This window comes from Tachypleus tridentatus, chromosome 13 (genome assembly GCF_004210375.1).
Source record: "Tachypleus tridentatus isolate NWPU-2018 chromosome 13, ASM421037v1, whole genome shotgun sequence".
NCBI classification, from domain to species: domain Eukaryota; kingdom Metazoa; phylum Arthropoda; class Merostomata; order Xiphosura; family Limulidae; genus Tachypleus; species Tachypleus tridentatus.
The window spans coordinates 229,245,604-229,271,331 of NC_134837.1; the positions used below are offsets into that span (position 1 = coordinate 229,245,604).

Here is a 25,728-nt window from a genome sequence, read left to right on the forward strand (position 1 = left end):
TTCCATGAATAAATCCAAATATGCCATCCTAATAAGTTGATGAACCTACCATAACAAGGGACAGCTCACAGGAAACAGAAGGGTTCCATGGAATAAGTCATGAACATGAACCCCTAAAGAAGACCATACCACATAACACCATAAGAAATAAACTTGGCAAAGAAGTTGATCAGGATTGGAATGGGAGTACAGGTGGGAAATGGAAAATAAAAAAATGAATTTGAAAGCCAAACAGTCTTCACATGCAGCATAGTATAGAGAGAGAAGGAATCGATCAGGATAAAAAATGACATAAAAGGAATGGTAAAAAGAAAAGAGTAACAATAAAGGCAGAAAACTAATCCCTTCTACATGCAAGAAGAAAAAAGAAATCAGTCTTGAGGGAGAGATTGCAGATGGAACATGAAGATAAAGATTCAAAGGGAAGTTGGGAAAGGCATAAAGGACAACACTGGGATCTCAATCAGGGAAATCAAAGGAACATGGAGGATGAAAGACTTTAAAGAAGCTGAAAAAAAGAAAAGGAGCAAACTGCACAAAGATAAAGCCAGACAGAACCTGGAGAAACAGAAGGTGTTCAACAAGGTCTCCCAATAGCTAGAAATGGTCAAAGTGGATAAGATGTTTCCAAACAACCAGGTGAAGAATGAGGAATGGAAAGATGGGAAGGACTGAAACCAAAGGTGGAAGTTATACAATCACCTGTGGTAAAAAGACATGGATGAAGGTCTAATGGATTGGATAAAGATAGATGCAACACATGAAATCAGTCCTTGGATTGAGACAATGGATTTAATAAAAGCTATGTGTGAAGACAGAGGACTGTGACATGTGAATAGACATTGTCTGACTAAGGTAAGCAGAATATGGATTCAGAAAAATGGTATGGGAGGTTGTGTGAAAAAAGGTCAGAGCAGTGGGAATGAGGCTTGTGGTGGCAGCCAAGATGGAGCTAGAAGTAGGACAAGAAGTAGAGTTGTTTGGAATAAAAATAAAACTATGGAAAGGAGTCAAACATGATGGTAAGCATAGATGTGAAGACACCTCCAACACTGATGGAATGCAACCACCCCAAATGTAGCATTTGATGAACAAGAGACTAAAGGGAAAGAAGCTGGTTTTTCAGTGGGTGGGGAAGGCATGTATGAGGTGTTCCCAGTTGAGAACACAACCACCTAAAGACCTGTGGGTAGAAGGACCACTTCATGAGGATAATCTTGTTGGGAGAAGATAACCAATCCCTTACCAGATTCAGGGAGACAGGAGAATGCAAGCAAAGACCATAATATGGGGACTATGGGCTCAAAAAGGAGATGCAAGGTCTGAAAGCACAGACCTGGACTTGGAACCTCCTGGTTCTATGATATTAGTGACCACTGAGATGTTGGAATGTGCCATAACACAAATTTACCTAGTTTATAAAAAAATGTAATAATAAAAATGTATAAAATGACAAAAAAATTACCTAAAAGATGTATTAACAATCAATATCTAACTTACAATTTCTCTGAAGTAACCTAAACAGCAAGATCACAATGTTCTATACTGATAAAAATGAAGATAAGACACAGTTAACAATGACAAAAAAATTAGTCAAATACAAGAAATTAGATTTTACTTGTAGTAATTACATGTAACTTACAAACAATCTAAACGTACCTAGTTAAAGTACTTAATAATAATGAACAAACAAACCCATGAATTTTGCCAAGATCATGAAGTACACCAACTGCTGAAAAGCGAAGACACCTAAAGATGTGTAAAGGGTGACAGACCAAAAGAAGAAGGTACCAGAAAAACAAAACAAAAAACCAGCCAAATATAAGAATCTAGCTCCCTAAGAATTAACAATATGGCTCCCAGTACCAATTTTTAAATTCCTTTCTATGTACTGAACTGCATTACATTAAAACTTTAATTAAGCTCTTTTACATGAAAATAAAATTAATGTTATATTAAACATCATAATTTGAATTTTTATGCTGCCCAAGTTTTAATTACTTTGTATCAAAGCAAACCTTGCAAAAAAAAATTAATTTGCGGTTTTAACATCATGTGATCCAAGCAGTTCAAAAATATATCAGCTTTATCACAATTTCTCTCTTAGACATACAAGCTGTGTTCCACACACAAAGTATGCTTGCTCTAAATGTCACATGATCTGCAGGACAGATTGTCTGGAAAACAAATATAAATTTTCCAATCCTTCATGCCTGCCAAGCCCACCTTATTTTGCTTGAGGTCTAGAATACACATGTAGTTAGTTGACACAAGCATATACAGTCGTTAGAAAGAGCTCAGTTTACATTATACAAGGTCTGTTAAAAAAAATTCGCGGACTGTTTGAATTGTGTGGCTCCAGTTGGTTCCAGGGGAATCTGCTTGGTGTCGCTAGGTTCGCACAGATCAGCTGATTATGACACTATTTCCCGATTGCAGATATCTTCATTTGTGTATTAGCTACGCGGTTTTAAGTGAAGTGCGATTTTTTCGTTTGGCGGATTTCAGAATGAATGACCTGAAGGAGCAACGACTTGCTGTGAAATTTTGTGTTAAACTTTGAAAATCTGCGACTGAAACTTTTGCTATGCTTAACACGATTTACAGTGATGTTGCTATGAAGCGTACGGCATGTTTCAAGTGGCATGAACATTTTAAGGATGGTCGACAGTCCATTGAAGATGATGAGCGTCCTGGACGTCCTTCCACGTCAACTGACGACCCACACGTCGACAAAATCAACACCCTGGTGCGAACAAATCGACGTCTGACTGTCAGGGAGCTTGCTGAAGAGTGTGGGATATCAGTTGGATCTTGTTACAAGATTTTGACCGAAAAATTGAAGATGCACCGCGTTGCTGCGAAATTTGTGCCTCAGAACTCGTGAGTTTTTGGCCAAACACTCTATCACTGTTCTTCCCCACCCCCCCTACTCACCTGACCTTGCTCCTTGCGATGTTTTCTTGTTCCCCAAACTCAAAAGACCCTTGAAAGGAAGAAGATTTGAGACGATTCCCGAGATTAAGGCAAATGCGACGAAGGAGCTGGAGGACATTACAAAAGAAGCGTACCAGGACTGTTTCAACAAGTGGAAACACAGTTGGGATAAGTGTGTGCGTTGGGGAGGAGAGTACTTTGAAGGGGTCCCAGACCTGTAACTTCTAAATAAAGTACATTTTGTTTTATGACATCAGTCCACGTATTTTTTGAAGAGCCCTCGTACTTTAACAAATGGTTAAACTGAAATTGGCATGCAGTCTTCCTTAGAGTGCACACGTAATTGTCATTCACATTATTGTCTGCTTAATCAACTATAGCACTTACAGTGCTTTCTTAATGAAACATGCTATAGCTAGAGAGACAGTTATACTGTATTTACATCTTATAATTTCATATTTTAGTTAATTATGTATTGTGTGCATTTTAACAATAAACTATGAATTGTTTAATGATTTTTATAAGGTTAATTTCTCACATAGATTTTAAAATGTTATAAACAAGATAGCATATTTAAGAACTGTCTAGTTTTGGCAAAGTTAGCATATGGGTATAAATGGTAACAGATGAAGAATTTGAAAGGAAAATTAAAAATTAACTAGAAGTGATAAAATAAAAACTTTAAATTATGCATACAAGAAAAACAAATATTCTCGTAGATTTCTATGAAGAGTTGAAAGGTATGTACATAATTCTAGTTGTTAATTTTACACATTTCATTGCAGTGTATGCTGATGATAATACCATAAAGAAAACAGAAAGGAAAATATAAATATTACCTTAAACAACTTTTGATATTCATTCATGAGGTCTTAAAGATTATACAAATGAAACATGAAAGTAAGATAAAAATACCATTTTTATTCTTTATACAAAAATCACCTTGCAAGTGGACTGTTCAATGTGTGAGAGCAAATAGCTACTTTAAATTATGATTTTTTTATTAGAAATGGTAGAAAAAATCAAAATTAAATGTTTTATTATTTAAAAACCATATACTTTTATGAATATTCTTCTCCAATTTTAAACAATATCATCCAATTTCTTTAGTTCTATTTAGGGAATGAAATATGATGAGTGACTTTACCTACTAAAAAATGTCAGTAGGAAGTAGTCATAGCATTAAGTTGGATGTTTTTCCTGTAAATTTTTCTTCTGTAAAAAGAACCTTGTATAGCCGATACATCATTCACAAATTTATGCTATGATCTCTTACAACTTGATAACAAGAAAAAAATTCAAACTGAGTAAAATAAAACTATTGGGAGAAAAACTGAAACAACAAAGAAGCATGTTTATAAATGGTAGCCCTATGTGAAGAATACATGTTGAAACAATGCTGTGCCAATCAAAAAAGTGAAGTTTGAGCAGGAATGGTAGAAGGAGCTAGCTGCACCAATATAAGTGATGCAACACTGCTGGTGAAGAGTTGTCACAAGATACCATTGATGTTGGTTCTTTTTACCAATCACCAGAAGAGACTTTTAATCAATCAGACCTTGATGCTCTTGTAGAACAGTTGCTGTCTATATTTTTCATCTTGCAAGATTTTAACTCTTTCAGCATGGGCTCAGTCCCTGGGACTGACTTCAGTCATTTTGCACTTGTTATAGTTTTCTATCTATTACTTTTAATATGTTCATGAAATTTGGTAGATTATCAGGAAACATAATATGACTTTCATATGCAAAATATCATATTTTTCTATTAAGTCTTGACGTTTACTAAGCAATATTTTTCTTATGCCCTTTTTACTCCTGTATGTTGCCTATGAAATGTGTAAGTAATTTTCATTTTAAGATTCAAATAACTTTTATGCATCATAAAAATTTAAAATTTCATATGTGAAATCCTTATTATGTACAGATGATTTTATCAAAGAATTCATAAAAAAACTTTATATTCTGCCATTTTCACTAACAAATCTCTGTATGGGTTCTGTTGATTTGACAGATGTAATAACACCATATAAAATTAAGGAATAAATATAAATTAGGCCTTTTTTATTCTAGAATGACAATAGATTATAAAACAAAAACATAAATACCTTAAATATCATAAAATTATACATTTATATAGATTTATTATTTTTATTATACTAACCTTTTAACTGTGCCTGGCTAACAATACAAAAGTTACAATGATGTGGTGCACTCATTTTACCATATCCAATAATACAGAACTGACTTTTAGTTTTTATAAAATGACATATCATGGCTGTGGTTTAGTAGAATAGTATTTGGTAAAATATAGTCACATTTCAATTGTTATAAATTGTGTATGTAGAAATATTATTACTATTTACAAACAAGTTCTTAAACTTATTTTCTTAAACTATAGAACAGTATATAAAGAAATAAACCAAACAAGTATCACTTCTAGTTATGTCCTTTGTGCTTATTGCTGCTTGTCTTACCTTGCTAAGTCTTAAGAAATTAAACTCATGGAGAATGTGAAACAAATTTCTTTTTACAGGTTTATTTATATACACACATACATGAATAACCAAAATATTATAAATTAATTCACTGATACCACAGAATTTCATTGTAACTTGTCAATTTTTACCACAAAAGAAAGGGAGGATGCCATTCTATTTGAAAATGGCTGAGAAAATCAGTCAGGGGACATTCTGAGCTTCCAATTCATTATTCACGTATTGCATATAGAAGTAATTGTATATAAGGGACTTTTACAAAAAAAAAAAAAAGGGAGGGAGAATGGGGCCACTGTGTTTGATATACTAAATACACTTAGGCAAATGGAAAAGATAAAAGGTTTTTAATTTTTTATTCTAGCTTGTAAGTATTGACAATTTAGGTTCCTAATTCATACAAAACTACAGACTTTGTACTTTGAAATCACAAATGTCTAATTTGAACCATTGCTGGATTCAACATACCACGTAAAACACAAAAATCTATATTTAGGTGCATTTGTTTAATATTTACACTTAAATTAAGAAACTAAATAATGTATAATATGAAAATTTGAATTGTAATCTACAGTTTCATTCCAAACTTAAGGAAATCAATAAATTTTGAATGCAAATCAAAAAATGTGATGACATGGCCTTTGACCCATCTAGAAAGGGTTAATGGACACAATCCCCTCTGGAGTGGTGCTAATACTGATAGGAGGTGTTCTATGGTGCATATGCTTTCAGAATACAATTCTTCACTCTTCAATACTGGAATTTTACTTACTTTAATTCACTTAATCAGTCCTTTACTGCTACAGACCTGTATCAGTTCCCCTTTATTTTTCTTGGAGGGTTAATAAAGACTAACTGGGTAGTGATAATTTTCCCATTGTTTTGAGGGAAATTACCTGTAGTCTGCCATCTGACCTAAGTGTTACAGTGGATATATGAGCAGACTGATTGTCTTTCCTTCACTACTCCCATAGAACTAGGTCCTGTTGTTGTTAGTCTTCCAACTATTAACGACTGTGTGGAGGCAGTATCTGTCTGTAGAATTCAAGAAGCTATTCATTTTATCCTCAAAGCCTCAAAATGTTTCCATTGGTATCCTCATGTATACTGATCTTCTGCCTACTAGCAGGTATGCAAGGCTCAGAAATGGGCTTGGGATGACATCTGCAAGCTAACTTATTCCTCACATTAAGTAGCTTTGTGTCAAGTGTTCTTGGGTACTGAACATCCTCTGTGTCCTCTCTTCCACTTTTTACAGAGCTTATGAAGGTTATTTGCTGAAGATATTTCAGCTTTCACATCATCCAAGTCGGCCCATGGTTCTACTAAGTACTTTGTATTGAAGATATTGGACCCTGTACCTCATCTGAGGCTTCAGCTCTGCACAGAGCTTTTCTGTACTTCTCCAGTTCGAAGTTTTGAGTCCCATGAACTTCTTGTCACCTCAAACATTTGCAATTTTCCTTGCTTTATGCTACCAAGCTTTGAACCTTACAACAGCATCCCACCTGAGATTGCATCTTTCTTCTTCAATGGGCTTGTTTTTTTCAGAATCAATGGTTAGTTATTCCTGTTTGGTCTTCATGTCCAGGCACAGTTGGTTGACTTGGGTCTGTTTTTAGATGATATTCCTGAATCCAATCACCAGCCCATCCTTGCTACCATCCCCACCCATAACTTTTCTTGAGTTATCTGAGGTGGGTAGATACTCCCAATTGGAAGAACCATCTTCTCTTTGCCATACATCTTTTGAACCATTCTTCTGTTCCCGTTTTCATAGTTGGTTCAAAGTCAGATGACTTTGTAGGTTTTCCCATGATGAGTGAGTTGTGGGCTTAGTGGTTGCTCACAGGATCCCCTATATAGTTTCTGCATTCATTACTAAGTTGTATGCCATTCTTTTTGCCTTAGATCGCATAGAAACTAAGCAGTACACTAAATATACTACTTACACCTATACTCTTAGCTGTTTACTGGCCCTGGAATCATTTAATATGTATTCTTACCCTGTTCTTAATAATACTAAAAAATAACTGGCCCATTTTTCTCTATTTTCTATTTCCACCCAATTTTTCTACATACCTGGCCGTGTTGATATTTGCAGGAGTGAACTTGCTGACACAAGAGCTAAGTCTATCTGCTCTGTCACTGTCTTTCCTGTTCCATTTATGAATTATAGTCCTGCCATAAAGACATGGCTCTATGCCAGTTGGCAATCAATTTGGAAAGAGCAGCTTCATAATGAGCAGCAGCACCATTTTAGATGTTTAATCTCATGGTTTACTACTGACGAAAAACAGTGTTGTTGGAGGTGGTGACACTGTCCAGCTTGACAGTGTTTTTAGAATCACTGGTGTTTTTAATTCTATTTGAGTTTTGTATCTGATTTTGGGACATTGATTAGCTTTTAACTTGCTTTTTTTAACCTTATAACAGAAATTTACTTTTTGGTTTTATTTTTATACTAGTTGTTTAGCACATCTAGCCACGTTGTTTTGTGCCAATAAACCACCAGAACCAACCAAAATAAAGAAAGAATAACAAAAAAAAGCAATGAAGATAGATAACAAAGGATAACATTTCATAGTTCAAAATCCATAGAACATCTAATCACACAGAACTAAGAAAAAAGTGCAAATAAAAATAATTGTACACCTTAAGTCAGAAAATGTCAATCACATAAATGAAATAAAACAAATCTATTTTAAAATATCTTATACATGACATCAGTGTTTAAATAAATAAAACTCTTATTAATAAATAACATACAAATCCTTTTGATAAAACCTACAAATTAAATCAGACCCTATAAAATAAACATTCATACAAGATCCTCTTATGCAAGGTGAGAACTAAAAATCCTTTAAAAGAAAATTCAGCACAAAGTTTCTTTGAAAAAAATCATTTAAAGGGAAACCTTTAATCAAAACATAATACAAAAGCTAGTAAAATTCAACTTTTCAAATATAGAGCAATTAGTCCACAAATCAGTTAGGTTTGTTGGTATTACTTTTAGGGGCAAAATGAAGACAATATGTAAGAAAATGCTGTTGAAAGAGTACAATTCTGTATATAAAGATATCTATAATACAAGATGGATATTTTTCAAAAATATGAATAAAATCAACAAAGTGTAATAAACAAGTGAAATATTTCATATTTCCTTATTTACATCATAATGTAATAGGATATTAAACCTTAAAATGCATATGTAGAAATAAGCACCATGGCGACAAATCTGCAGCACATGTTCACATAAATATACCTACTCACGATGAAAAATATGGTTTTTACACTGGGGTTAACATGTCTGCAAGTGAATCAGAAGATGTGTATATTTAGCAGCAAGCATGATAAAATACAAAAAAGTATTATTCATAGTTTAGAGCTTTGTGCTTCTTTTATCACCTGCCATTAGATTTAATTAAATAATATGTGAACTTTTTTTTACCATTAACAGAAGTTTACAGCAATAGGAAACACACACATGATTTTGTTTAACAATCCCACAAAAACGATTCTTTGAAAATTTTATACAGTTCTGTATGTATACACAAAACCAAAAAAAAAGCCCAACTTACTTGAACTTCTGTAACAATTCTATGCAAGTAGACAAAATGCATCCGCCCTATTCGTAACCAAACAGACCCGTCACCCTGTTGGGACAGGCTTTCTTCTTCTATTCCAACTTCTTTGTGCTTTGGACTATTTTTCACATACTGAAAATCAGAAATAAAGGTTAACGTGGTGGTACATCAAATCACTGGTAATGTCAGTGACTTTAAAAACACAGTACAGATTTTTTTTGGATCAAAATATAGATTAACTTTTGATACAAGCATACATACATAGATATACAAATAATAATAATAATATGGGAATCTTGCAGCAGCTATAAATTTCAGAATTTTAGTGAAAACAAATATGTAATGATAGCTTTGTTTATTAATTTTATATTAAATTTAATATAAAAATAGTATAGATCACAGATATGAAAAAGAAATTTCTTTGTCAAGGATTAATTAATCAAAATGAGTGAAAATGACTTGAATATACATGTTCTCTATTTTCATATATGCATTTTATAAGAAAAAGAATAACTAAACCTTTATATCTATTTGCCTTTGGTATCTAGTTTACTGTATACCAGAGTGAATAAGAAGAGAAATGAAATGAAATGAAAAGTTTATCTCCTTTTGTAAATTAAGTTAAAAATTAAATACAGAATTATCTGAGACTTTTATAAACATAAAAAAAGAGGCAAAATTAGCAGAAAATCATAAAGCTGATTATAAATAAATAATGTGGAACACTACAAAAAGAACAAGATGAGGTTAGTCAATCTGATTATCAGAAACTGGATAAATTTGCTCATTCACGTTAGAGTGAAATAACAATAATAAAAAGTATTAATAAAATTTTGAAACACTGTGTACTATACATTAAAATATTTAACAGAGGATATGTAACACAGAAGAAGCTGAACTGGAATTAGCAATGAACAAAAGCAAAAACTTCAGGATGTCTCCATCTATCTGTGATGAAAACATACATCTTATCTATCCCTTCAGAACCATTTTGGTTTGCTGGTTATTGCTGAGAAGACTAAAATGGAATGGGCTTATTAATAAAAAGAAAAAAGGGGTAATTTTACAGATTTGTAAAACAAGTTTTTTTTGTTTTTTTTGAGGGACAATAATGTTAGTCTATGGAGATTGTGGGTTGCCTTTGACAAACATAGGGTAAAAATCATAGAAGCCGACACACTTATTCAACTGCTCTTATAATCATTTTTATGATCTAAAACTAAACAGTGAATTATTGCATATTAACATTCCCTAACATACCATAATAATATTTTCACTTTACTAGATCCTAGTCACTGGCACCAACATTTAGTTGTTCAAGTTGATTCAACCTTATAGCTGAACACAGTTATTCAGTCTATGCCATTCATTTTAATGCTGATATATTTTTGTCTTTTCACCTAACAACTGACATCAAAGGAAGAATGGAATCAATTAAGTGTATCTTTAATAGTTGCAAATTTTGTATGACAGAAAAAAAGGAAACTTTTGAGGAATGTGGGCAGAAAGCCAGGGGCTTGAGCCTACCCAGCCAACCCTTTATGCATATTACTGTGCTTCACATGTACTGAAACCCAATTTTTAGCATTTTATGCCTGCTGAATTATCCCTGAAGTGCTTGGAAGGATGACCCTTTTGAATAATTAGGCCTTAGGATGTTCCTCCATGTGCATCAGTCTATAGTTGTCATCACAGCCATTTTCCACAAAGACTATTTAAAATGACCTTCCCCAACATTTTGCATCTACTAGTTTTTCTTTTGTTTTTCATTTCCTTTAAGCTTCCATGCAAAAGTTGTTTCAGGATTCTCTTTTTCATCCATTCTTAGATTATGATTCATACAGACCTGGCAATTATTTTCTTCAGGAGTTTACAAGGGGTGTTTTTGTTTAAATCATACATATCTCACTTTAAAATATTAACAAAAAGCAAAAATCTGATGCACTATTCATTGGTAAAAGAGTAGCTCAAGAGTTGGTGGTGGGTGGTGATGACTAGTTGCCTTTCCTCTAGTCTTATGCTGCTAAATTATGGATGACTAGTGTAGATAATCCTCGTGTAGCTTTGTGTGAAATCTTTGTGTGAAATTCAAAAGAAACAAACAAACAACCCCTGCAATCTGAAATTCTTTAATCTTTACTTATTTCTCTTTTCTTGAAAATTAGGGAGATCTTCTATCAGTAGCAAATGACATGCTTCTTTGAGATATCAGAAGGTACATATATAGCTACCCCAAACCAAGGTAAATTAATACTTGCTATCTATAACATGTGGAGGACATTAAAAAGACAGGGGCTCCATTGACAAATAAGACAATTTATTAAATACTGAAAGGCAAGACTTTCTTGGGAGTGTGATATCATGGGAGAATAAAGGGACTGTGGTTTCTGGTAAACACAGTGTAATCAAGCAAATCATTTTGTAGTTATATACAATTTTTTTTAATCATTGAAAAAAATGGCCATTTTTGAACACAAGAGCAGAAGGGCTGAAACTTCAGCCCACCAAGTCACTTCTCTGTGCAGGTCATGGCTGGTTATTAAAATGGACTATCAAACAACTTTTTATATATAGAAAGAGCAAAATTCATTGGAATAAAATTGTCAGTCCATTTTATTACTAGGAGAAATTGAAAGACTATTTAAAAAAAGCATTAAGATTTTTTTAAAGCTCCATAATGTATAAAAGAATATACAAAAATCTGGACACCCTTGTTGAAATCTATCCAATTTATGCTCATCCATTACAGAAATTCTCCTTACTTCTGACAGAGTAATACTGAATTTAGATTACTGTTAAAATCTTCAGTTTCAATTTGTAAATATTAATGCTCCAAATTTTCTTCAATTTTGTGAATGCAGTTATTGATTTATTTATTCTCATTTAGTTGTCTTGTTCTGCTACCTATGCTTCCTAACTATTGCATTTTGAAATACAAAGGATTCTGCCTCCTCAACTTTGTATGTTATACCTTTAAACTATCCTTCTTCTAGTTATCGTGTGTTTCTGTATTATTGGTATTTACTTTCAAGCCAGCTTAAGCTGTTTATTAAATTAAACTTGGAGTGTTTTTTTTTTCATGTCTACAAATTCAAAGGACATCAAAGTCACACTGTCAAACAGTACAAATTCTCTAATCTGGTTGTAAATTTTCATCTTATTCTAGTACTTGATTTATATATTTTTCTTATGTTGTCTACTAGTAACAGAGAAAATACTACGCATTACACACTGTTTAACTAATTTTGCTTCAAACCATTCTGTATCTTGACCATTTTCCACTACTGTGCATTTGCCTTTTTCTATAATGTTTGAATCATTTTGATAAATTCCTGTTTTTGCCAAATTATCCACAAAATTTCTTCAATCAACAATATTAAATGCTTTTTTGTAATCAAGGAAACTTAGATGTAACTTTGAAGTCCATTTTATTGAATATGCAACTATATATTTCTAAATGTCAAACATGTTTGACCTAGTTTCTATTGGGTCTGTTCTCAGTCCTATTTGTTCACTTCTTAATTGTTTTTATCTATTCTATTTTTTTATCCTATCAATCATAATTATTTCTAGCAAGTTACTTGAAAATGACAGCAATGCAATTAATTTTTCTCCTGTTTTCAATTTAGTCAAAAAAATTAAAAGTAACTTCACAGTGTTCTTACACTTACCTTGAAATCAAAAAGTCGGTCATCTTCAATTGAAAGAATCTAAATAAAGAAAACTGTTTATGTAATACAACATTAAAAGGGTTTAATAAAACCTATAGTTATTCTATTATACATTAATCAATGAAAAAGTTTGTATCTTAAGCTGAAAAAAACATTTATATAGATGAAATTTACTGTATTTAATATAAGATTAGCAAGCAAGTACTTAAATGAGTATCAATAAGCAAATACACACCTTTTAGAAGTGGTGTAAAACAGTTAAATGATTACAAACAGTAATGCAGTGTGATATTAATCCATTATGAAACTCAACAGTTAGTTTTTAAAGTAAATAAATAATACAGAATGTAAAATATTGGCTTTTACACAGTGTAAGTTGTTAGAATAAATTGTTCTTATTACTTCTAAAGATTCTATTATTCCTTTAGTATGAGAAAATTCTGAAGTTAACTATATATAGCCTTGATACTAATTAATTACTGCTTTAGAATATTATTTTACTTAATAGTATCTCTCTAGATCTGTGCTTACTGATTCAAGTAATAAAATTACTTTATAAGAATAATGCTGTATTATTGCTTAAAAATATTTTAGAAGAAAGATTTCATTAGATTTTTATTGAAATATAAATGAAAAAAAGGAAGAAGTGTTTTACTAGAAAGTGTTTCACTTTTATTAAAAGCAAAGAGTTTTTGTGATCTTGTGTATCTTGTACCAACTTTTAAAGAATGAAGTATGTAAGTTATGCCAACATTTTCAGTGGCATGAAAGAATATAATAAAATTGCCCACTGAAAACTTGTTTTATATAACAACAAATTTACCAAAAAAAAGAAGCAGAAGATGAAGAAGAAACATATCAGGTTTTCAACTTATTATTCAGCTTCAAAACATGAGTTGAAAAGTTGCTCAACAAATATTAAAGTTTTAATAAATATGTATATAACTAACTAACTTGTATAATAACACATCACTCACAAGCAGAACATAGGGATATAATCTTATCACAAATTCAAGAAATGAAAAACATTCATATGTGTCTTTTAAAAGAATACTATGTCTATTAAAGACAAAATTTAAAAAGAAATTTTAAAATTTTCTCAGTAATCATTGAAAATACAACCAGAAACAAAACTAAGTTATTATTTGTGGCATTAATTTACAAATGTCATGAATTTAAAACAGAAGATTTGACAAAGTTTATTAAAAATATTTTCAAAGTGTTTCTAGTCATATCTTGACTTTTCATTTAGCTTTACAAACCTACAGCATCCATTTATCCATCATCATAGTGTTAGTTAACTTGTTGATTGCTAAGGTGTTCAAAGCTTACTCTAGTTGCTTGATGTTAACTACAAAAGTGAGAATTCAAGAGAATACTGAGATCAAAGATGTTATCAGCCATGCTGTCACCCCCTTAACTCCTGTTACTATTGCAGTAACCAGAACACCAGAACAGAAACTATGCCTATCAAACTTGATGATGTTAAAACAAGCAGCAAGTAACTCCTGTTACAAAATAAGTATTGTAGACATTAAACCAGACTCAATCAAAGATGTCTCTCATGAAACCATGGTGTCCTGGATGTTACAGTAACATTTGTAGCCATGGAACAACAGATTTATTGTAACCATCTACAGCTAATCCTTTATTCATATAACAGCACTATTAAATCTTGACATAATGCAAGTTCAACTTCAGATCAAGTCTGAAACATCATTTGTGAGCTGCAACATAATAATTTGAAATAATTTTTTTCCCACCTGTGCAAGGGCAAAACAATTCTTAGTTGATAAACGTTAGTAAAGGAGGTTCCTAAATAATGAGGAATTTAATTCATCATGTAACTCCAGTGAGTATTAGTATAATTAATGTTCTTATATAGCTATGTTTGGAACAAAAGGCAATCCATTTTGTCATGATGTCATGTGGAATGTCACATATTCTGTCACAATTACCATAATAAAAAAGCTTGAGCCTTCCTGTACTTCAGCCACTGTCAACATCTCTCTGACTCTTCACTGCACTACAGTGTATGATGAATTAAATATCTTTCTGTAGAATGATATATTGTAATATAAAAAACCAGTTGTAGATCACTGTATCACAACTATCAGTTGCTACAGGAACAGACACAGGTGGAACAGAGCATATAGAACAGAATGGTAAAAGGCAGAAAAGTAAGAAACAAATTAAAATGAAGAATAAACTTGTCAATAAACAGGTTAAGCTATCAGAATTCCATGTAATTGGTCCATAATTCTATTTTGAAAGGTGTTAATTCTTTAACACGTATTTCATATATTGTGTTATTAGATACTTATTATGTTGAAGATAAAGTTTGACGTCAGTTAAAAGAAAAAACAGCAATCAAGCATAACATCAATATATAAGATACAGACAATATTTTTACAGCACTTATTTTCAAATATGAAAGAATGGTAAAAGTACAAAAACACATTGTAATAGATTGAGCTTTGGGAGCAGTCTAACAAAAGAATGACATTGTAATAGATTGAGCTTTGGGAGCAGTCTAACAAAAGAATGAGCATTTTTAAGTAATTTAAAACAATTTAAGTACAAATAAAATCTGGTGCTCAATGTATCTTCTTTGACAGGTCAAGTATCACAGGCTAACTTAATACTTAAATCTTCCAACACAATAATATTGTAAACAATCTTAAACTATGAAAAATTTACAAAATTAACTCTTTAAAACTTGTATGGTAAAATTATCACAGTGTAAATGAATAAAGAGAATGCAATTTTAAGACCCTAAAACAACTTCTTTATACACTTAAAATAAACTATTTTCCTACCTTAGAGTAAAGAGTTGATTCCATTAAGTCATCTGCTGTAAGACTTGTCAGGTTGGCACGTAAAACTATTCTTTCATTTGCCTTGAGAATATAATCACTTTCAAGTCCTTTAAAAGATAAATTACATTATAATTTAACATGTTTTTCAACTGTAATTAAGATACTGCTACTTTTTTAAAGTATAACTCATATACACTGAGCTAGTTATTACACGTCTGATGAATAATGTAGGTTGAACCTGGGGAAATAAACATATACCAAAGAAATCAGACATCCTTCACTACAGTAAGTTCAGCCATAGAGCTGTACAAACAAATTCGTAATTTAAAATGTTGATTTCTAATTGCTTTAGATTTTAAACTATTTCCTCATACCATTGAAATAACTAAGTTAAATATACTGAGTATGTAAAAACCTAATAAATAATTAACTTCATCTAATTTGAAAAATCTATAATTGGGTCAGAGCAGAAACATTATCACAGACATGGAAAATAGTGCTATAAGCAACATATTTAGCACGTGTTTTATCAGGTTACAGCAAATTTAAAATTATCCAATGAGGGACTTGTTGCTGGAGAATTAAAACCAATGTAAAGAAAGCTATTTGTATAGTGAGATTGTTTAATGACTAGAGGCAAAGGGCATTATTTGAAAAAAGTGTGGATATGCAATGTTCTCCATTGAAAGAAAAAAACATATACCAATTTAGAGAAATTTCTACATTCCAAAACTGAAGGCTAGTAATAAAACAAAATTCTCTGATAAAATAAATCCACTGCAATAATGTTGGTCATATATTGTTATCAAAATAATATATATTTTAAAATGATAACTTTATATAAGTCAAATAACTACATAATTCCTGCCACATCACAAAATCAAACTATTTTCATATAAAATATGGTAAAATAAATTGGAATCGCAGATTTGTCTGCAAACCTGTGCTGATACAGTGTGTCAAATATAAAAACATACACACCAGGAAATTGTTCAGATCTTTTTAATACACCTGTTACTGCAGTACTTAGTACTTACCTGTTAAGTCCAGTTTTAACTGCCAATACAAAAGTAAATTTACTATTTTCACATCATATCTAAGAAATAATTTTTTCAAAGATTGTTATGAATGTGCTTCTTTGTTAAGTATGTTAACAGTAATGAATGAGCATTATTTCCTAAGACCATTTGGATCTTGCAGTAGAGAAACAATAGATGCAGTCAAGTACACAAGATAAAGATGTGACAAAACTAAAAGACATCCTCTCTCCTGAACCAAGGGCTTTTACCAACTATGATGAAAGAAATACCTCCATGTTTTTTTTTATGACTTTGGGAATTAGAGAGTTGATAGGTGGCTAAGGAAAATCCTAGATTCCACAACTTGACTTCTGTTGGTTAACTTCAATATATAGGGACAGATTGATGAAGATAAGTCATGATAGTAATGACCAGCCAATGTCTTCAGACCAACTGAGATGGTATATATGAGAGACAGATGTTTAATCTTGAGCCCAGAAACTTCATGTGTTACCACTTTGAGAGGTGAAGTAGGCATGATGGACATAGCCTGTTAGGATTAACCATAAAACTGTTAAGTAGAGCAACCAGCATCTCATCAAAATCCTGTTGACCCATGAGAAATTCAAGTATTTTCCTGGTTGATAAGGCACACATGATATCTTTAGAATGTGTCTAGTGTCTAGCCTGAATGCAGAAATTAATGTACATCTTAAGTGTCATGGCATTCTCTGCTAACCTAGCATGAAGGCTTTGTATTTATCACAATGTACACATCCTTATCTTTGTAGACAATGAAGAGGTCTCCTCTGAAGTTCTGATATTATCACAGCCACAGAGCAGATATCTGTTTGTAGCACCATAAAGAAATGATGATGAAATGAAGAAGGTAAGCCTGCAGTTTAGTTTGATTTTAAACTTTGCACAAAGCTACTTGAAGGCTAGCTGCATTAGCTATCCCTAATTTAAAAGTGATAGACTAGAGTGAAGGCAGCTAACCAACACCACCAATCACTAACTTTTTACCAAAAATACTTAAATTGAACATCATATTATAATACTTGCATGGCTGAAAGAACAAGCATGCTCAATGACAGTGATTTCAACCTATGACCCATAGGCCACAAATTGAGCACCCTAATCAATAGGCTATACCAGACTGATTAATCCATAGAAAGGGCAAAAACTTATGTTGGCCTTAATCATTTCAAACAGGTGTGTAATTGGAATAGATTGAGGAAGGGGAAGATGGTGTAATGTTTAAGCAGTTCAGTGTTTGACAGCTTAATGCATTAGAATGAAAGCAATTCAGCAGTTAAAACATAGTTTCTGTTGAAATGTGAGACAATAGGAACACATGGAAGAACAAACTTTCAGTAAGGCTGAGTTTAAGGCTCAAAAGCACAAGCTTTAACAGAAATTAGCAGGTTATGCATTCAATGTGAAGGTTATTAAAGAAGGCTTGCCTAAACATGGTATACAAAGAAGTCTTTAGAAAACAAATTTATTAACAGCTGCTGGACAAAACCCATGAGGCGCAATCTTTTAGCAATGCTGTTTCATGACGATGCAATTTGAAGAAGAATCCATATGCAGTGGCAAACGTTACTTGCCGACTCTAGTCTTGAACACTTTTAGAGTTAACAACAACTGTTAAGGCTTGATCTGTGTTGAAATAGGAGAAAAATTCCAAATCACCAGAACTATATAAATATGTGCAGTTTTAGAATTACAGAACACTTGTACAAAACCAATATTGTATAATTAACATTTTCTATAATAATAAAAAATACTTTTTTTGCTTTATTTTTCAAATTTCATCTGCATAACTTTTATAGCCTCCTAAATAGTTATCAATTTATTTAAGTAAAACTTTATATTTTTCCCATTATTTTCTTGACATTCTAAAGGCTAAGTTCATTTGATCAATCTCATAATCACCAAAAAAAAAAAAAAAATCTCAAATGCCCTTTGTTTTACCCTCTTTCTTTCTAGAATGACTAAATATTGTAACAGAAAATTTCAATTATTTACCCTAAACAGTCTCAGGCTCACAGCAATTCACATTTTCATTTATTTATTGCTTTGTTGCTCTTTGAACCACATCAGACAGTTATGAATTGCATTAAACCATCTATTTAGAAATGTACACAACAATTCAAACAATAAAACAATAAACCACAAAAATAATATAACTTATCTTTAACTGACTTTCACAAATGTTTATAAAATTTAATTACTTACCAGAACACCAGCTTTAGTCTACACTCAATAAAATACTCTTGGAAAATAGTATTTGAAAAAAAAAATAACCTAAAGACACAATTTCTTAGCTTAAAAATGGCCCTTCTAATGATTATAAGCATATAATATTGAAGTTAACATTAGTAAATCATTTAAAAAGCATAAAAGGAGGATGAAGATTCTGTGGTGGGTGTAAGAAATTTGTTGATATTTTAGAAATGACAGTGGAAGGTTTTTATATTAAATTTTGGCCTGCCAATACTTATAGCTGGTGTATCAATATGGTGGAAATTTTGAAACCTTAATAAAGAGAGAAAGAAAATATAAAACAAGAAATATATAGTAGAGAAGTGTCACGTGACGTACAGGAAGGAATATTGAAAAAGGAAATATTTAAATAAATTCTAAGTTAATAAATTAACAATTACATTAAATAATATTACAATAAGAAATAAAAACTGTTTTGATGCTAAGTTTTTTACATCACCCACTGGGTACAACAGTAAGTCTATAGATTTAGGGGTTTGATTCCTCTTGGTTGACACAGCAGATAGCCTGATGTGACTTTGCTATAAGAAACACATATATACATGCTAAGCTTTTGAAATATATTGATAATAAAACTGTTTAATTAAATTTTGAACACAACTCTTAAAAATACTCATGTTCACACTTTGACTCCTACCCATGCACACAGTAACTGGTGCATTACCTGCTAAATGGCCTGACATAAAACTTATACAAGCCTTCTCAAGTGTTGAAATATTTGCTCTTCTTTTATCATTCATTTTATGGCTTCATCACATGCCACATGATATACAGCTAAGTTCTATAGGACACTTAAACCCAACATGCTCACAATGAGCCAAGATCATCAACAACTAGTGTCACAAGTTCAGTGATGGCATTATTATGGGAGGAGTAAAAGTGAGTCTCCCTTTCATTTCAAGACTGTTGCAAATTGTGAGAGAAAAAAGTTTCAACCAGAGTGATGTAATATATGAAGGTGATTTAATGTATAAGGGAAGAAAATAGTAAAGTTCTAGCTGCTCGTGTATTAGCACATATCTATCTTGCAACTTTGTACTTCTACAAGCACATAGTAAATGATACTCAAACCTGTGGGCATCAAGTTAACTACAACTCCTGTACAAAAAAGATATATGGTTGTTCTCTCCTAAATCAGCAGCCAGATCTTATTTGATTCTTGGTTGTTTAAACAAGAAAACTTTAAAGTACTTAAAACCTGTCATCTCTCCAAGTTTGTTGCCAATAATTTGTTCTACTTGCCAGATTTGTGAACTCCTGTATTAAACAATGTAAGAACATCTATGCCATTAATAACCAAACTGCTCACAGCTATAGTAGGCATCTTTTTTCCCTGCTTTATTTGCTGACTAGGGCATCTATATCTATTTATATCATTAGCACAGCTGTAACAAAGTTCTAAGCATTACTGTTGCTTGGCTAGCAACCATTAAAACTGAAATGAGTTCACTGTGTAGCATATGCAAAGATCTTCCATAATGTGAGCTCAGTAAACATTTAATTGCTGTTTATCCAGCAAAGCCATTGATGCTAATACTGTAGGGTCTTTCATTTTTACAAATTGGTCGAAGTTACAACCCCAAACCTTGTTGCCACTATTACAGCATCAGTCAGGCATGTAATGTCTCTAATGACTAAGTAAAATATCATGGACTTGTTATGGAGTATTTCCACAATCTTATTGACCAAAATTCTCAAATTGCTGCCAGGCTTGGATAAGCTTGACTACATTTTCAGCTAAATTTTTGTTGACACAGCACTTACAAGCCTCAAATTACATTTAGTAAATGATTCTATTCTTTACCTCTAAGATGCCAAAGTAGCTCTATGATAATGGGTTTGCAGCTCCAAAACTGAATGGTTTCCAAGGTACCTGCAACATTTAGTGCAGAATCATCTACTGTAAGTAGTAAATGATTCATCATTTGACTTTGGGTATGAATATTCCAAATAGCTACCTGGATAAATTACTTACAAAAGTGACTTAAGTTTTCTTTCACTAAACCTTTAAAGGCTGAAGACAAAATCTGTCACACCATCCTACTTACAACCAAATATAGCAAAAAAGCCATTTATCATTTATGCTATTCTGCAAAAATGACTGTGGAGCCAGTAAGGCTATCACTCCCTCTCTCATCAAGAATATGAATATTCAACAAAATGTCAGATCAAATCATGATTTCTCAGACAATGCTTTAGCATAGCATGGAAAGAATTGCCTGGGGCCATTTGAACAATATTTTAATGTACATGTGTGAGTAGTATCACTTTTCTTCTCATGAAAGGCTCCTATATAATATTTCTTTATCCATTGATGTTTCATTGTCACAGTTCTTCATTCACACCTTTTTATGATATTATAGCATCTCATGAAGCATAGCTTTGAAAATAGTGAGGCCCCATGGACTAAAAGAAGTCAAGTGAATTGAACTGAAGAGAGGACTAATCCTGGGTTCATTTGCCAGATGCAAAATAGTTGTTCAAATATTCAACCTTAACCAAAGGATGAATCACCTGTGTCCAGTTTGGGTGGAAGTCCAGTTTGGGTGGAATACCAATGGTGATATTGTATTAGTCCAGCTGAACTACTGAGAAACTCCTTTGGTCATGCATGGGCTACATGAGGAGGTGAATGTGTGCAACTCAAAAGGATAAGCAGTTCCAGTGAAACCATGGTCTCCAAATACTATAAACCTCTGAAATAGTATTAGTAGCACAGACACAAATCCTGGTGACTAGTAGTTCCACTGCTTTCAGGCAAATGAGAGCAGAATTAGCAGCACAGTTGGGGAAATAATGGAATAATGTTTCCAGGTGAGTATGATATTCTGTGTCAATGTTGAAATGTTGGAAATATTGATAACAACACCTCCATGATATACTGTCCATAAATAGGTTTGGAAGGAAGAGAAAGAAATATGATGTAGGTTGAATGAAAGCAGGACTGAGAGTTAGAGAGCAAGTCCACAGGTAAAAGTAGAGTAACACATTTGTGGAAAGAAAAGTGTGACTTCAGGAGTTCAAACCATGATAGCTACAGAACCTGATTTGACTTAATTCATCACCAACAAGCTCAATGATTCTTACACTTTGAAGCACTAGAAAATTGGAGTCACAAGATGAGAAACTGGGGACAAAGTTGAGGAACAACAGTGGAGAGTTGCATTTGAGACAGTATGGAAACCAATTATAAAAGCAAGGATTGATAACAGGCAGTCCTAGCCTGTGATTCAATCAAGTCAATAATACTTCCAAACAACTGGACAAATAAAAAAAGACAAGGCAAAAATGGCTTATAAAAGAGAAGAAAAATGTCAAACTGTGGTCAAAATATCTCCACCCAACAATTCCCAGCCTAGTAAGTAGAGAAATGGTAGTGAAACAGACCACACTGGGAAAGTGAAGGGAACAAGAATTGAATGCAAAATTCCATGGGGCATGGTGGAGCACCTCACACTTGAGATGTAAAAAAGTATGATGTAGATGTACTCTAAAAAGGAGCAGGCAAAAACACAAATATTACACACTGGAAGGTGAAGCTAATGCCAAATAATCCACCCCCCACTCAGGCAAAGGTTATCCCAAATGTGATAATCACAAAAGAAAATTCAGAATGACTGAAACTGAGGATATATAAGAATCAGGGAAGCTGGAGTGAGCAAGACTTGAAGTTGCAAGAAAACATAATTGGTCAAGGAAAAAGTAAATAAAATTAGTTAAGGTTAGGATTAAGAATTGTGCATACCTGTAAAACTAACTCCTGATAATGCAGAAAGTTTACGGTTTCTCTTCAACAGAGAAAAAAGTTACAAAGCGTTACTAGGTGAAGGTAACCTCCTCATTCTTCCTTCAAAAAGAGTGGAAGGAATGTCTGAACAAGGGACTGAAAATGAAGGTCCTGGCTGCATAATGGAACCCACTAACATTTGCACAATGGCCATCACATCATCCTCTGGAAACATGCCTCTTTTAACCATAGTTATTGCATAATCTGCATGAGAAAATTTTTCACTCACACAAGTAGTAGATGCTACATGAACTAATATGTTCATGGTTTGTATAAAAATAGATAGAAATTAAGTTCCTTAAAAACTCAAATCTTATTAATCCCATCACCATGGATATCCTTTGCTGCACATGACACAAGATTTTAATCTTTTACGTTCAATATTTTATCAAACTATTTTTATTTAGGTCATACCAATTATAGCATATAATCTTAGCTTCTAATCCATAATTTAATGGTATAGAAGTTTTAGGTCTTAATTCTACAAGACAATATTTTTAAAAATTGTGAATTTTCTTAGAATTTCATCTATCCTATTTTATCCATCACCCCTTCAAAAAAGAAATCAGATGTAAATTATCTCTCTAGAAAAATAGTCATTTTTCACACAAACCATATTTTTCATACTCTTCAATTTATTTTTACTACTGAGCTAACAAATAAAAAAATCAGATCCCACCAGCCAAGTCTACCTTTTGCATCCTCTCTTATAATTTGTTAATAGTTCTACCTTACATTTAAGTTACCTATAACCAATATGAAGTCAAGGTTTTCATCTACCAAATTATGTATTGTGTAATATTATGTTCTTAATAGTTACATGTAAATTTCACTTAAACCATCAACAATGTTCCAATTAAAAAGTTAATGACTAGCTTAAATGAATTTGTAAAAGCTCTAATCTCATAGTTAGAAAGCCAGAAAAATTGAAATTTGGGAAAATTATGTACACTTTTTGCATGCTATCAGTCTGTGTTCTTCAGTGCATTGTTTAATTAAATAAAAATATTTTAGTCCATTACTAACAATAGTATAAAACAGTTTAAAATATCCTTGACAATCAACATCCAGAAGAAGGTTGAGTGTTTTATTTTCTTGTATTTCACATTCACTCTTTATTTATTATGAAACTAACTAAAGTGTAAAAATAGGGATAACTTTAGGTTAGCAAATAATAATATAATAAGAACGTTTCATGAGGCACACACGTGAGCAATATGTGGGTAAAGTAATTTGATAGGGCAACATGAGTTGCTCATACCTTGAGAGATTTATAACATTAATGGTATGAATAGCAGTTAGACATGGTTCAAAGGGAAATAAAACAAATTTCATTATAAATAAATTTATACTGTTACAAGCTTAAAGTTACTTAGAATAAATGAATGTAGTTTTATGTTACAATTTTAAGTCAATACTTTGCACACAGACTTTCAAAACAAATACTCACTATATTCACAGACAAATCTTTATTTTATTAATAATTCTTCACTAAAAATTTTTTTTTATATTTGAAAGACTTATAATATTGACTAAAAGACTGCCAAATTTTATAAAGATATACACACAGATGTTGAGAGTATTAAATGTAAAATAGTTTAAAAGAGTACAAAGATGTCCTGTGGTTGATTAAAACAACTGAACCCTTATTGAGAGAGTTAAATGAAAAAAGAAACAAAAAACATCTGATACATTCAGTGCCAAGGAAAAGAAAGAAGATTCAAAAATGCAAAAATATAGGGAGAATTAGTATCACACTTCTTTTAATGAAGGACTTTTACTATCTCAGATGATGTGGAGATGTCACGACAACATGAAGCCACGCTAAAATATTTAGTGACTGGTTTAAATTAAAATTTGATTTATACATCATAAAATGTTTTTTGTGTATTTTAATAATTTAAGAGGTAACCCATACCATAAAAAGAAAAGTAAACTTCCATACAATGAAATATAATGATTCAGTATTCTGAAAAACAAACATGTACACTAAAATTCTAAAACCCAATAAAAACAATATTTCTGTAATTATAAAGTACACAATGTATCAGAAAAATAAATTACATTCTTCTTTCTGATAAAAATAAATTCAAATCTATCACCAACAATTCAACAAACACACAAAAATATATTTTTTTAAATATAATAAAAGTTTAAACAATACTGTCCTATATGACTAATATTATTGACTTAAAACTCCTTCAACTAGAATCTTGGCAGGAACACAGCTTGAGTGCTTATACAATGTGACATCTGCAGGTTCTTTTTCTAAAGTTGTCTTCAATTTCAGAAACATACAAAACAAACTTAACACAAACCCTTAATGGATAGCTTTGCTGTTGTGTCACTTTTTCACTGAAGTTTCCACTATCAAAGCTTGTAATATTCTACTTGATTTCTACATCAATGAATACGATTGGTTAATTCACAACTTCATCCACCACAATTTATTTTTTTCTTACAACAATCAAAATCTCTTCATATTCAACAACAAAACTTTTCTTCAAATAAGTAGTTTAAGCATGATCACTTGGTTTCACCCATTTTTGCAAAGATATTTAAGACAGATTGAAATGCATCATACATTCTGCTCATAGTCCTTGTCAATGACACTTTTGTCAGATTTCTTCTGCTAAATACATAACTTTTTTTAACACTCAAATTCCTTTCATCTGAACATCAAATAGGAGAACAAGAAACAATGGTCCTTTGTAGACTTTAATGCACTTATATCTGATAGATAATTTGAAACCACAATTTGCCATAAAAGTATTCACATTGGCTTCTATATCTCTTGGAATTTCATTCAGGAAACCAAATAATACATTAAAGATTTTCATAAACACCTTGTTAAAATTTTGCTCAATGGATGATATTAATGAAGACAAACTTTTAAAGCATTCCCTTATTCACACCAACCTTTCAAAATTTATTGTTGAAAAATGTTTTATACAAGCACCACAAATAAACCCTCTAAACACAACTTGTAAACAAAAGGATAATAAATAAACTATTACTCTACAGCTCGCCATTTACCCCTGAAACAGTTGAAAAATAATTAACAAAAGTTGCCATTAAACATAAAATTCCTCCCAACTACAAAGTCACTTAAAATCCATCCC

General features: G+C 32.0%; 1 protein-coding gene across 1 annotated transcript in view; it reads right to left on the bottom strand.

Moving 5' to 3' along the window:
* LOC143240474 (intermembrane lipid transfer protein VPS13A-like) overlaps positions 1-25,728 on the bottom strand; it is a 289,867-nt gene that overhangs the window by 130,679 nt on the left and 133,460 nt on the right. Inside the window, 3 exon segments of the mRNA XM_076482942.1 lie at positions 9,013-9,150; positions 12,690-12,728; positions 15,509-15,615. Coding sequence (XP_076339057.1) covers positions 9,013-9,150; positions 12,690-12,728; positions 15,509-15,615 — 284 coding nt within the window.